Raw genomic sequence first — 15,082 nt, 5'->3', positions numbered from 1 at the left:
AAACTAAATATTAAGAAAGTAAGACACGTGTACCTGACATTCAACACTCACCTTCCATAATTGCTACTGGATCCTCAATTTTTGGCCTCAAGATATTTGGCCCAAAGACTGTGGCCAAGTTTTGGACACTCATTTTATTCACCCCTGAATATGACTGGACTTCATCAAGAAACCTAGGGAAATGGAAAATATCAGCTTCTCATGGCTCAACAATGTAAAACTGTATCCAATGTTAATTATCAGTACCTGCAGATGTATTTTAGGAGGTTGTAGTTCACTGGAGGTAGACTTTCCACAAGCCTTCTCAATTCCTTCATACCCTGCAGATAATAAACGGTTTTAAAGTAACAGAAACTCAGCAAAATAATCATTCATAGAAACTTTTGCAACAGATTGTCTGTAAAGCCCGTGATTGATCACAATGTGTATAATGGAACAATCACACCCAGGATCCAGTGGGAAATGAATCAGTGGAAAAGAGGGGGGGCTTATGTAAATATATACTCACTGGTCACTTCATTAGGTACACTTATTTAGCAAACATCTGAACAATCAATCACACGGAAGAAACTCGAAGCATCCAGGTGTTTAGATACTGTCAAGACTGTTTTGAGCTGACAGGAAAGCAACGGTAACTCAAATGACAACTTTTTACAAACAAGGAATGCAGCAGAGCATCTCTGAGTGCACAGTACAGTGAACGCTGAAGCAGATGGGCAACAGCAGCAGAAGTCACTGTGTGCCACTCCTTAACTGAGAAAAGGAAACAAGGGCTACAGTTTGCATGAACTCACCAAAATTAGACAATAAGATATTGGAAAAATCTTGCCGAGTCTGCTGAATCTTGTTTTCTGCAGCAACCCTCACATGGAAAGGTCTGAATTTGGCAGGATGAAAGCATGGATCCTGCCTTGTATCAGCTGTTCATGTTGCTGCTGGTAGTTTAATGGCATAGGGAATATTTTCTTGACACATTTTGTATCACCCTTAGAAAAACCCGAGTATCATTTATACACCACAGCCTACCCACCAGGATTGGTGCTGATCGCTGCTTCCATCCATGCTATTTTATTTTATTGCAGCTTTATATTTAATTAAAATCCCTTTGCTCTCGATACAAAACCTTGACTAGAAAAAGCAAACCAGATATAAGAGGATTTATCATTATACCCATTTATAAACTATCTATATGGATTTGCCACTGAATCAGAAGTGGTCTCAGTTAGGTTACTGAGAATAAAGGATATGTGGAAACGCTCTGAGGCCTTTTCACTGGGAAAAAAAAAAAAAAAATAGTGAGTTCTTTTCCATCCATCTCCTTTCAACTTCAAAGTCCCAGGAGGGTTAAAAAGCGGGGAAACTCTCATCCACACTTTACCATATGTCTTCTCGTACCCATCTGTAGCATATCATATACACACACAGACAAAAACCACAAACAGGTTCAGAAATGCTGAAGAGGGGAAAGACACCAAGGGAGCAAAAGGCTAACCCCAGCCATGCTGTCGACTGTGCCTCATGGTCTGAGTGAAATCCTATTTAGATGTTAAAAGTCAAGACGGACTCAACAAAGTTATTGTGTGAGAAACACAGGGCTGAGCGTGGATGACTGGGCGGCAAAAGAGCAGATTAAAAGCCAAAGAATAAGACTTCTGTGAGGGCTTTTCAGTACCAACTTTTATTGTTATAAAGGTTGAAACTTAAAAAGAAAATCCCTATGGTGTGTGAAAGCTAATTTGCCGGTAGATGTGGGTACAAAGAAAGCAATCATCGCATGTTTCTTACCATTTCGTCATCTTTGCCCAGGAGCTTGGCGCAGGACAGGAACTCATCGTACTTCTGGAAGGGGATGACGGGCTCGGGCAGCTCTCTGAGATACAGTTTCAGCAGAGAAGCTACTGTGTGCACGTCTGTGTTACTGTTGAGAGAGACAAGACACCCATAAAAAGTTAGGGCCATCATTTATCCTGGGTCAACCGCATGGAGACAAACAGCGATCACCATGAGGCCAACTCCAACTTTAGGTTTCACACCGTAGGGGAAAAATGTCAAGCTGTAGTCGTTTATTTAAAGTGTATGCATACAACTGACAGTACTGACCACCTACTGACTGCTAATGCAGGTGGTACCATCATTTTCCAGTTTTTATTTTCTATGTTTCGGCACTTTCTGATTTATTTAATACGCCAGCACCAGCCTAAACGTCTGCCAAGAGGCCACTGCAGCCTTTGGAGCAGCTGGCGAGGCAGGCAGGAGGTTGCAAGGCAGGAGGTCACTAAGGAGGGAATCAGCAAGATGAGGGACATCAAAATCAGACACAGGCAGAAACACAGGAGGCTGTAGTTTCTGCCACAGCAAAGCCGAAATAGAAGCGCAGAAATGTGTTACTGTGCAGAGGATGTGATGGACGCACTCGTCAGTGTGAATTTGAATTTCAGGAAGTGATGAGATGTTGATTTATAGAGTCGATCCTGACAGTTTCATCCAGGTTTTATTTATGTTATTGGTGGGAGTGGCATGATGCCATGAAAAAAGTGATCCACAGTTCGGCAGAGGACGGTATGTTTCATTACTCGAGCATGCCTCTGGATGAAGGCTGCTGCATTAAACAATCAGTGCTTAGTCTCCTACAGCCACCCACACGCAGCATAATATAAGAGCAGGTGTATATAATTGGGAAGTATGATTTTTCCTTTTTACTGTTGGCAAAATACTGAACAAAGAGATGCCTCGGAAAGTTCATGTGGCGACTACCACGTCCCTGCCAAAGGAAAGAAAAGCACGAAATAAGGGTTTGTTTTTTTCCCCAGTCCATTAATCCAGGACATAACTGAGCTGAATTTACCGTGAAGAGTGTGATTTTCACAGTTTACTGATCTTTATTGGTCTGAAATAATTACCTGTGGAGATAACCGATATAAATGAGAGCTTGGCTGTCTTATAAGGCTTATCAAGTGGATAAGTAGTTAAGAAAATAGATGGACGGGCTTCAAGTGCTTTTGAAAAAGATCAGAGCAAACACAGTGATGTTGCCTTTTCACAGTCACAAAGCTTCACGGTGATCCAGTGAAAAGGCACCTTTCACTTCAACGTCCCTGCAAAATGCATAAAGCGAAAGCTAAAAGTCTGAAACCCGTACTGATGTTTAACATTTTACAATAATAAACACAACCTGCAATTCCAACTTTCAGATGTCTTTTGTTTTTATATATTCTCAAATCTAAGAGCAGGCCTTTATGCATTTTGCAATATTGTTCTAACTTCCCAAAATCTGAGTTCAAGTCCAGACATACTTTTAGCTGTACAAATAAGAAACATTTTGATTATCTTGGATATTTGCACCTTCTGTATCTGTAGGACCGATCTATGTTTTAATACAAAATTTGGACAAAGTGGCGGTTCTTGTTTTGTTTTAGATACCCTGTGCATCTAAAACTGTCTACTGAGGCTGCTGTTCCTCTGGAACCGGATGGGGGCAGTTTACATTTACACAAGTTTAAGATACAGATTTGCTGTTGTACAATCAACTACTTTCAATACGCTAAACGGACTGCATTGGCTAACTTCCGTCCATCCGTTACGGCTTATCTTCCATGACTCCATTGTTAACATGAAATGCTTTAAAATAAGCTCATATTATACCTCGTACTGTTACTTGGCTACTCTGCAAACACTTCTTTAGCAAACACATTTCTGATATTGTGACATCCCTACTTCTATGTTAGGTTTTCCTGCCCTACTTGGGATTTTTCAGAGGGCTCAAACCTTTAACTGGTCATTGTAAACTGGGAATGAATATTGTGACTGGTTGTCTGCCTCTCTGTGTTAACACTGTGCTGAATTGTCGATCTTGTCCAGGACATACCCCTTTTCTTCCCTGACAAAGTGGTGCCATCTCACAAACTAACATATAGGTGTCCATCCACCTATATGTCCTGTTAAGTGCTTATCCAATGCAGGATAATGGGAGTTTGGCACCTGTACCAGCTGTCACTGGGTGAGAGGCAGGGTTGAATCCAAATCTTTTTTCTGTGAGGCGGCAGTGCTAATCTCATCACCACTGTACTGCTCAGACTCTTATTTTTGTCTATTATTGCTCTGTAATGATGTTTGGGAGAAAACTGTTGCATTCTTGTTTTCTTCATACTGGACAGAAAAATTTGTCTTTGATCGATTTAGATTTAGCAGAAATTGGGTGGAATTCAGTAAGCTCCAAACAAGATGATGACTTTGGACTGATGGGACGCAGAAAAACTCATTTGTGCACAAAAATGTTCCTCTGAGCAGACACGTCAATGAATTGAGCTGTGCCGCTTTCTGTGCTCTCCACACACCTACTCAGTCCAGAGGTCTAATTCAGCAACAGAAAATACTTGTTAAGGAGGTCAAGGGGCATATAGGTCCTTAAAACATATTATATAATATGGTAACTGCCTGCATTTGTTTATTATCTGTTTGGTTGTGCTCAAAAACGCAAAACCGGTTCAGTTGTGATTATTTGAAATCTGAATAATGTGTGGCAAAATGCAACACACAAATAACTGACAACAGACTTGTGTTTTCTCTAATGTAATGAGGCGATATTCAAGCTGTTGTGTTCAGAGGGACAAAACGAAAATTAGCAAGTTAAACACCTATGTTTGATAACGATGACAGCTTCATCTCACAAGCTAACATTCCACCAGAATGACCCGAGAGTGACCTCCAAGTGGTAACCATAAAACTGACAAATTGGACATTAGCCATGCAGTAGAAGAAGAATCTCTCCTTTTGCTCAGACAGCCAAAGGAGGCCAAGTGCTAATATGAATTATGACAGAATTTGGGAGACCTGCAGAACTCCCACAGTAAAGATGGCTGAACAATGAGGCTGTGTTTTAAATATAAGACATGAAAAGAGCTGAGGAAATTTGTTCTGATATATCATCGTGTGCAAGAGACATCTCACCAGGTCAGGTATGAATATGGTGCCTGCAACTGTAGTTTCTAAAACATAATCCTTCATATAATTCACCTTATAGATGGACAGATAGTGTGCAAATATGAGGATGACCTCTCCCTGCATGGAGGGGAGTTATCATACATTTTAACTATCGTGGATTTACCACATTGGTCTTTGTGATAGCGCTGTTTAAGCAGCTTGACACTTATTCAGATACTTATCTTCAGTTTAATAAATCATAACCAATAAAGTTTTTGCCGATCTTCAATTATCACATTGCTCAGACTTAAGATACATATTAAATATTCCTAAATTAATGATGTCTTTCATAATTGATACAGGTTTCGAGCAGCTGTATCACTCAAGTTTCTCTAAGCAGATACAACTGAACCCTGTACTAACCCGCCCACTTTTTTTGCATTTCAACTCCCCGATCTGAACGTATCAAGTCGACATTAAAACGCACTGAGGAAATCTAAACCAGCCTGTACGGGCACATTTCTGCTTACCAATCAAAAGAGGGCTTCTCTCCACAGTCAAAGGCATCCTGCAGCTCTTTGACCAGGTTGGCCTGTCCTGGCAGCCTGAAAAGGCCCTCTTCCTGAAGACCCCTCTGCCGAATGAAATCCACGCACTGCTCTACCAGCATAGGGGCGAGCTTGTTCCCAAACCGGCGTTCATACCGCACGGTCTCTTCCAGCTTCTGACCAAAGATCCCTGAAACACACACACACAAAAAAAGTTTACTAATGCTATAAAGGTGATAAATGTCAACTCTATTTATGCCGTTTACATTTTTTATGCAGCCAAGCTTATAATTTAATACAGTGTGTACAACATAATTTATATTTTATCTGGAGAAATCAATGCCGTTTAATATGTTGAACTCCCTGACATTTCTCAAAGAATTACAGAGGCCATTAGCATGCCATCTACAGCTCCAGTAACATCAAAGAGGGCAGTTAAATCAATTGAAAGGAATTTATGATAAGGTTTTCCTGACAATCCAAGCAAATAAAATGTAAAATATTCTCTCTCGCACACACACACTTAGTCTGATGATCAAATCTCTAACTTCCTGAGCACCTCTCGCCTTTTGTCCGAGGCAGACGCTGTAGAAAAAAAAAAAACAGCCTGATTTCCATTTACAGCCGTCTCATGTGGATGCAACACAAGAGGGGATTAAAGCTGCCTTCCTGAGAGATTTGGATCTGCATACTTTTCCAGTCTCCAGATACAGACAGAGCCTACTCTCTCTCACACACACACACACACACACACACACACACACACACACACACACACACACACACACACACACACACACGGTACAGTCGGACACCGGAAACAGATCCAGCCTACCACCATCCTCCTTAACACAGCACGAAACGGCTTCAAATAGACAGACACTAAAACAGACACTAAAAAACTAGTAACTTAAGATTTTCAACAGGTGTATTGAAACTTTTCCCACAAACTGCTGCAAAGGCTTCAAAACATTTCTCATTAGAAGCGAATGTGATTACTCACCCCTCTTAAAAATGACGCAACTTTTAAGTTTCCAGAAAAAAGGCCTGCTTATAAGTTTGTGATAAGAAAACATACCAGAGGTGCAACTTTTCAAGTGCCTGCAGACAAGCATTTTCCAAAAACCAGCCCTAATCTTTGCAGAAATGACAGAGAACAAAACAAAAGCAGTGGAATAGACTGGATGCATCAGTTTGACAGCAGGTCAGCCAAACTGTTCTCATTTCCATCTCTCAGAAAACTGTCTTTGCTTGATGAGAAGAAGCTCCTCAGAAGTCTGGAGTCACTCTGGGATTTTGCCACTTCAGTCTTCACAGCAACCCAAATATGACAAAACAGTGAAATATCTGAAGCTGTGGGTCCATTTTTCCAAATATTAGACAGATCAGAGTGGAATACAGAAGAGCTCAGCTTCACTTTAGTAAAGAATCATTAATATCCGCGAGTAACGAAAGGAGAAGAAAAAAAAAAGTGAGGTCATCCCTCCAGACGTCCTGGTCATGAGTCTAGGAATGTTTTCCTGGGTCACATGTAAATGTGTGTGTGTGCACCAGCTTATGCAGAGTATGAGCAAGTGTTTATAAGAATATTTGGCGCTCCCAATAGTGCTGGATACGGGACAAACCACAAGACCTAAGCATGCACATGAGTGACATCTCTGCAAAAAATCTTAGTATCTGCCAGCTACACGGGATCTCACACACACACACACACACACACACACACACACACACACACACACACACACACACACACACACACACACACACACACACACACACACACACACACACACACACACACACACACACACACACACACACACACACACACACACACACACACACACACACACACACACACACACACACACACACACACACACACACACACACACACACACACACACACACACAAGCATAAAAGTGATTTTAGTTCATGGACAACATACAACCTGTTTTATCAAATACAAACCAATGGAACATTTCATGATAATCCATATAAACACATAATACACCTCCAATTGCTTCTGTGACCTATAGTGTAAAGGTCGAACATGCAAACGTGTAAAACATTTGCATTTCATGAACTGCAAATGTACAAAACTGATGAGACAAATCTGGGATGTCCTTAAGGAAATAAAGTTTAGATTCAACAATATGCCTCCAGACAGAAACATGCTGACACAGCTCTATTTGTTTTACCATCGCTCGGTGTGCCATGGCAGGACTTAGGTAATGCCTTCGTTATTAGAAGGTTTAAAAAGCGATGATGATTCAGAGCTTTGGTATGGATGAAATCAACAGTTAGGACAACTACTCTCGGGGTGTGATCTGCATTTATGATTAGAAGAATTAACATCATTTAAAATTTGCCACTTAATTAGACACAATATGGTTAAAAACGTTTTTTTTCCTCCTACTAATAGCCTATAAATACTACTTAATGCGCAGAAGCATAACATAAAGGCAGCTGATGGCTGATCTCACATCCTGCACCCGACCGACATTTAAAAACAAGCTGAAAACTTTCTCCAGCTTTCAGTTTTATGGAGTTGAGATCAAATGAATTTTAGAAGAGGACACTGCAAACCGAAGCCAGAAGACGGATAAGCACCACACTGTTAAGTACATTTATCTGTGGGGTCACACATTTAAAAGCAATTTTTACTGTAAGTTGTGACAGTTTTGGAAGCCACACTGAAGCTGAAAGTGCACAAGCGCGCAGGAGGTGAGGAGCTGAATTAATAGATGAAAATTGTTATGACCACCACTATTAGTGAAAGTCAGTGCGGCACAGGGATCAGACAAAACTGGACAGAAATGGCACAGCAGTCTGGAACAGCTGACATTTAAACCACAGAGAACATGGCTTGGAAATGAGGCATTTTGAAAATGTTAAAAGAAGCTCTTTTCAAATTCAAACTCCAAACACTTCCCCAAACGACGAAAAGACAACTGACATTTACCATGACACAGATCTCCAAAGATCCAGACGGAAAAGCCGCAGCTGCACATCTCACACTCTTTCCTGCTTCAGTGTTTGTTGCGGTTAATGCCACATCGCAGCGAGTGGCATCACAGCATGACGGTAAAGATTTCAAGGAGGGCTCATTCATTCTGGCAGTCGCCTTCCTGTCACTTACTGAACAGAGTTTCACCACACTTCAGGATCACTCATCAGCCAATCCGTGCTCAGCTAGCTTCTGCTGCTACTGCAAAATGTGAAAAGCTGGAATATGTGTGTGTGGTGTGTGCGTGCATGTGTCTGGGCTCTGTATATGTGTGCATGATAGAGACAAAGACAGCCTGGCTCTGGTCCAGCATGGAGCCACCTTTCGTGTGGTATCTTTGACGAATGGCTCGTCCTTTTGAAGAGCAGTCAGCTGCAATAGACATCAAGCTGCCTGCACTGAAAACAGAGGGGCCAGCTCTGCCTCCTCTATTCATTTTGTTACTGAGAGCTGCCTGGACTGGCTGTCCGGTTACAAATGCTGCACTTGTGCACTGTTCTTACACAAAGTAGGCCAATGTCTGCCAGTGCGGTGGATAACGAAACCACGGCGGCGCAGCAGGAGGCTCGGTAATCAGCGCACTAATTCCACCAAAGTCAGGAACAACTTCATGCGAACAATTACAGCATCGTGCACTTGAGCGATGACTCACAGCTTATTTTATGATTAGATTTCAGTTTACTTGACACATGTAACCGCTATAAAATGCATTTGTGTCCTTTTATTAGCATGACCAGGCTGGGTAAAAATGAAAAACAAAAATTCTATGCGGTGATTCAAGAAGCAAAGACTTGGATTTGACAGTTCAAAAGACACTGAAAACATTATATCAAGTAATGGCCAAGTACTGTGATAATTCCACCCGGAACACATGCCATGACGCCACAAGGGGGAAAAAAAGGTTTTAAATGCCAGCACACTCTTATTTTATACTCAGTGGACTTTACCAGCTCTTTGTGCCATAGATTGCTGCTGGAAACATCCAAAATACACAGTTGCTGCAGATTTGTCCAGTTCCACCACATGCCAGAAATGATGGATTTAAGATCTGCTGACTGTGGAGGCCATTTCGGTACAGTGAACTAACCCATAGTTCAAGAAACCACTTTGAGATGATTTGAGCTTTGTAAAATAGCATGTCTTTCGAATGGAAGCTTCAATCGTTAGGGGACACTGTGATGATGAAGGGATGGACATGGTGTCCAAGTGTGCTCAGAAAATACCCGACACCATTGCACCACCACCAGCAGCCTGATCAGTTGATACAAGTAATCTATGCTTTCATGCTGTTTACACCAAATTCGGCATGTTGCAGAAATCACGACTCATCCGATGAGTTTTTAAAAATCTTCCGTTTTCCTATTTTAAAGTGCAGGTGTGAATTGTAGCCTTAGTTTCCTGTTCTCAGCTTGAAGGAGCGGCAGTCAGTGTGGTCTTTTGCTGCTACAGTTCATGTGCTTCAAGTTCAATGTGCTGTCCATTCAGAAATGCTCTTTTGCATCACTGTTCAGCAGACTGGTCATTCTCCTCTGACCTCTAGAACAAACAAGACACTTCCTGCCAGAGAACTGTCGCTCACTTGAGGTTTACTCTTTTCCTCTGTAAACCATAAGGACGGTTGTGTTGGACAACAACCATGGCACATTCAAAGTCACTTAAATCACCTTTTGTCCCCTTCTACAGCTGTGTTTGAACTTCTGCAGGTTGTCTTGCTGATGTCTACACATTCAAACAGTTAAAAACATAATTATTCAAATAAATGTTACCACTAATACTAATTCTTATATATGTTGTGTGCTCAGATGCTCTTCTACATATCTTGGACATGCAGAAGAGCATATCCACACTATGTAACTAGTAGTTATTTTACTTACCAACTTACTTATCAACATGAAGTAGTCTGGTATTGTCTTCTGATCTCTGGTATCAACAGGTTATTTTCACACAGAGAATCTGGGGTAGTTTCAGTGTAAACCCTAGAGATAACTATGTGGGAAAATCCCAGTAAATCAGCGGTTTCTGAAATACTGAGACCAGTCTGCCTGGCATCAACAACTATGTCACTTTCAAAGTCACTTAAATCTCCTTTCTCCTCCATTCTGATCCTCAGTTCGAGATTCAGCAGGTCATCTCGACTATATCTACATTGTATAAATATATTCATTGGTGTTTTTCATCACAATCGTTTGTTACTTCTGATATAATTCAAATGACAATAAAGTAGGTAAACTTTGAATGCACATTCCACAGGTATGCACATTGTATAAATATATTCATATATTAAGACTTTTACTTGCCCAAAACGGATTTTGCTGACCAAAAGGTCCCTTTTCAACATATCAGCTTTATCTGGCCTAAACAGAGAGTGAGTTTATACTTTCAGGTAGGGGCTAGAGCACAATGCTGTGAAGAGAAGATGTGGGCTGGATTTACTGGAGACAAAACATCTTGAACATCTTCGTTTCACAACTGCTGGAAACCAGAACAGTATGTACTAACCTCCACCAAAAGGCGCCCAGATGACTCTTCGGATTGTCTTCACCCAGTCTTCCATGTCATTCTGGGTGCTGGCCATAAGAAGGTAGGTCTCATGGTTGGCTGTCATCCGTTCTCTGTCTCCACCTGTATAAATAAAATGGAGGAAAAATTTAAATGATGCAAGATCCTAAACTGCACACTCTCCAGCAAGAATTAAAATAACATGAATCGAGAATAACGTTTTTCAGCACAACAAGAAATCACCAGCTGGCTGCAAAACACATTTCTGAACAGAGACTAATGACAAGACAAGACCTTCTGGTAACCAAGGTTGCCATTAAATGTCTTTGTTTGACATAAATTACTTGAACTCCATTTCACAACTATACGTCTTCTGAAACACGCGCACCACACAGTCAAAGGCAAATGCTTGTATCTCAGCATGTTCCATTAGAGGTTGGCTCTGTATCTTGATTTAACCTGTGGATAATGGCCACAAGCACTCTGCTGTCATGTCATACCAGACAGACTGAAGTGGAGACTCTGTACCTGTTTCACATAACCAATCTGGCTGCAGTGATCACTATGACAACAGAGCCTTTTTCGCAGCTTTACATCAGCTTCATCGAGATAAACAAAACAACTCGCTGCATTTCACAGGGATGCACCGGGCCTGCTGCAGAAGAGACGAGCTCTTAAGAAGACAAATGAGGCGTCAGACTAGGAGTTTAATTATTTATGACTCTGACCACCAGGGATCCTGCCACATTGATTGCATCAGATGGATGAGATCTGCATGTTGCATATGAAAACTATTAATAGACTACAACACAACATGACAGGCCAGCAAGGGGGGGGGGGCTCAGGTTTGCTCCTAATGAACTGAAACAAAGAAAGAGAGGGATAAAAAGAGATGCCTAAACTGTTTGCCGGCTCACACAGAGAGTCATGCATGTGTTTAATGTGAATGTTGCCTAAATAGTGCTTTCAACACCTGAGCTGTCAGTTTGGTGCCGAGCTTTGACAGTTAGATCGATCTTTCTTGTCAGGCAGCAGATGCCAGCGTTCGCTCAGTTTGCCATGTTCACTTTGTTTATAGATGACAAACTCCCTGCACAAACACACAATGTGTACACACGACAATAAGTAGACTGACTACACTTAATGTAGAGGATAAGCTTCTATCATCTGTTGGTATGTCATATTTGAAAAGAAGTTTCAGATGAGTTAAAAATGCAAGGCTAGTATCACGTTACGAAGTGTGTAAATTTAAAAGCGCCTTCTGTTACCTGTAGGCTTCTCGAAATCCCATGACTAACAGCACAGACATCACAGCATGTGTCAGCATGTATCAATTTAGTGGGGTGGGGCTCTCTGTGTCCTGAAGAATAGGTAAAAAAGGAAATTTCTGTCTTCCTATCTAAGGACAATACATTTGCTGTACTTTTGCATGACCTCAAGGTTACTGGTACATTACCAGCACTCCCCAACTGTGCTAATCAGTTTGATACAGAAATAAGCAGAGTAGAGGTTCCTGGCACAACTTCATCACTTCCAATTTGCATGGAGAAGAGGAAAAAAAATTGGAAGAGGCCAAAACTCCAGCAACACTTGAAATGTATGTGTTTTGGCTGGTAGACTTCACCAAGTTGCTAAAATTTTGACCTTTTTATACAGTAAAGAATACACAAAAATCTAACTAAAATAACTGGCAATGTTTTACAAGCAAAAAATACAATACAGGAAATAAATTTTTGCCAAATTTGACACTATTCAGACTTTGAAGACACCTCAATCATTAAGTTAAATAAAATTTAACCTCATCATTAACAGTCAAGGATGATAATTAAGGTTACATGTGCCATAAAACACGAACTAATCCAATAGGGCGCTACCTTTTGTTAGCAACTATTAGATTATATATAAAAAGCATAAAAGTAGTTATATTTGAAGCCACTCTTTAAACCATTTTATTAATAAAATAAATGATCTGGCGGGTTGCTACTGTTCATTAGGTTCCTAAATATCATTACAGCAGTACATGTAGCTGTTTAGCCTATTGATAGTCAATCTAAGCATCCATTAATCACCCTTAGAGTAAAAGGGTCTGATCAATGCTTGCAAAGGTTTGCAATTCGGCTCTCACATTAAAGTCGTTTAAGTTTTGATCTTGTTTTCGATCTGTATCCAGAAACTAAGAGTCATTCTCACAGTAGTCTAATGCGCTCTCTCGCTTTCCTAACCCAGTGATTAGTCACGACCCGCTATTGATCGTTCGCAGAGCTCCCATTAATTAATTACACTTTGCGCGAAGCGGATACGATTCATTAACCTTGCCACGCCCACACATTTACCTTTGAAGACACTTGACGTTTGTGTTTATGCATGCAGAAAACTTATTCGGACGTTCCAGTAAATGTTTGAACGTGGCCATTCACGAGGAAAACAAAAACAAAGCGGCAGCTTTGGCTCACCTCCCAACCGCACAAATCACATCCGCGGCGTCATTTTACCTTCCCTCGACCTGCGACACGCAGTCGGTCAGTCATTCAGTGAGGCTGTTTGTCAACGAAAACACAACCAAAACGGTGCACTAACCGGTAACCGAGGCGCTCACTCGTGCTCGCACATGGGAGTGTTTCTTTGGCCACCGGCGTAAAAGCTCCGTCGCTCCAAAACACTTCGCTTGGACCGCGCCTCCGCTTTTAATTCAGCACGGAGTCCTCCGTGTAGCAAACTCGAGAAAGCGGGGAATAAAATATTAGCTTTAATTCAAAGAGCGGGTGAGAGCGCCACGATATCGATGAGTTTGCGTGTGCCTACCGTTTCCGACACACCGTGTGAGACTGTGGCGACCAGGGCCGTGCAAAGCTGTTTCGGGTTCCAGGGCGAATGAGTTCCCCCTTATGGTCACGTGTCACATTCAACATAGTAACTTAATGCTCACAAACCAGTAAATATGAAATGAAGAATTTGAAAAAGTGCCAGAGGCTAGTTTGTATAATATAATTTTAGATGTAAAGCAGACATAAGCAACCAATTAAACAACAACATAAATACAATGTATTTTATTTTTGCAACTATGACGTTACATATCAAAGTTGAATTATTTTTAATAAATTATGCTATAAAATCAAGCATTTTTAGAAATAAATGCACATTATTCAAATTTTTGTTGCAGTTGACTATCAGTGTTACATTTTGACATTAATATGATGTAATTTAAAACGTAAACCTAAGCAGCAAATTGAAGAACAAAGTAAAGGGAATGCATTTTATTTATGTGGTGATATATCAAGGTCAAAGCATTGTTAATATATTATACTGTCAAATATAACACTAAAGAAACAAATAGGATATTTTGTAACTGTGTAACAGCCTTACATTCGTTTTTACATTTGTATCACTGTCACCTCAAACACCTTGAGATGACTGTTGTAAATTGGTAGTGTATAAATAAAATTGAATTGAACTGATTTGAATAATATCATTTTAAACTTAAAGCAGACAATACAGATGTGAATACTGCAGCCATTCCCCAACTCTCTGTGAAAGGTTCTCATGGCCATTGATCAATGGGCTTTGATCAGTGGTTGTTGATCGATGGTCACGACAATTTGCATATTAATGATCCAGGAACTCAGCTCAAAGTCCATTGTTCATTCAGTGGGCTAGTTTCAGTCATTGTGCAAAGGTACTGTTTATAAGGTTGGGGGAACCTGCAGTCAGCTGAGACTGAACAAGTCACTTGGATGAGTGACGAAACATTTCTCCCAGTGAAAACGCTACATCCAGTTGAACAGAAGACCTGGATGATTGAGCATGCATCAAGACGACTTACTGTGCAGACTTATTTGTGAAACACTAAGCCACAGTGCCTAGAGATGTATTCTCTCTAATGGCCTGCAGGGGGCAATGGATCCAAAAACAAGTAGGATTATATAAAGGCGAATAAGAAAATCTCCCAACTGATCATGAGCTGATGAAGTTATGATCTGAATCGCTAGTTTATAGCGTTTAGCATCAGGTACATTTTGTAAATTTGGTTCACTATGGAGCAAAATCAATAACAAAGAAATGACTACTGTATGAGCAGGCAGTTCAACCCCTTGCTTGTGATAC

The 15,082-nt window shown here is 40.8% G+C and overlaps 1 protein-coding gene across 9 annotated transcripts in view; it reads right to left on the bottom strand.

Annotated features, from left to right (window-relative positions):
* arhgap24 (Rho GTPase activating protein 24) overlaps window positions 1-15,082 on the bottom strand; it is a 76,370-nt gene that overhangs the window by 5,367 nt on the left and 55,921 nt on the right. For 6 of the 9 annotated variants that reach the window (XM_031754553.2, XM_039615228.1, XM_039615230.1 and 3 more), the window contains 5 exons: window positions 10,982-11,104; window positions 5,451-5,658; window positions 1,786-1,918; window positions 247-320; window positions 52-173 (listed from right to left, as the gene is read on the bottom strand). In XM_031754553.2, the coding sequence (XP_031610413.1) occupies window positions 52-173; window positions 247-320; window positions 1,786-1,918; window positions 5,451-5,658; window positions 10,982-11,104 (660 nt within the window). Of the gene's footprint in view, window positions 1-51; window positions 174-246; window positions 321-1,785; window positions 1,919-5,450; window positions 5,659-10,981; window positions 11,105-12,249; window positions 12,342-13,558; window positions 13,753-13,783; window positions 13,815-15,082 lie in introns of those variants that run through there. The other 3 variants (XM_039615231.1, XM_031754554.2, XM_039615232.1) reach the window with 3 other exon arrangements.

This window comes from Oreochromis aureus, linkage group 7 (genome assembly GCF_013358895.1).
Source record: "Oreochromis aureus strain Israel breed Guangdong linkage group 7, ZZ_aureus, whole genome shotgun sequence".
Classification (NCBI taxonomy): Eukaryota; Metazoa; Chordata; class Actinopteri; order Cichliformes; family Cichlidae; genus Oreochromis; species Oreochromis aureus.
The sequence above is the reverse complement of the archived record's forward strand: the minus strand, read 5'-3'. Positions and strand labels throughout refer to the sequence as shown.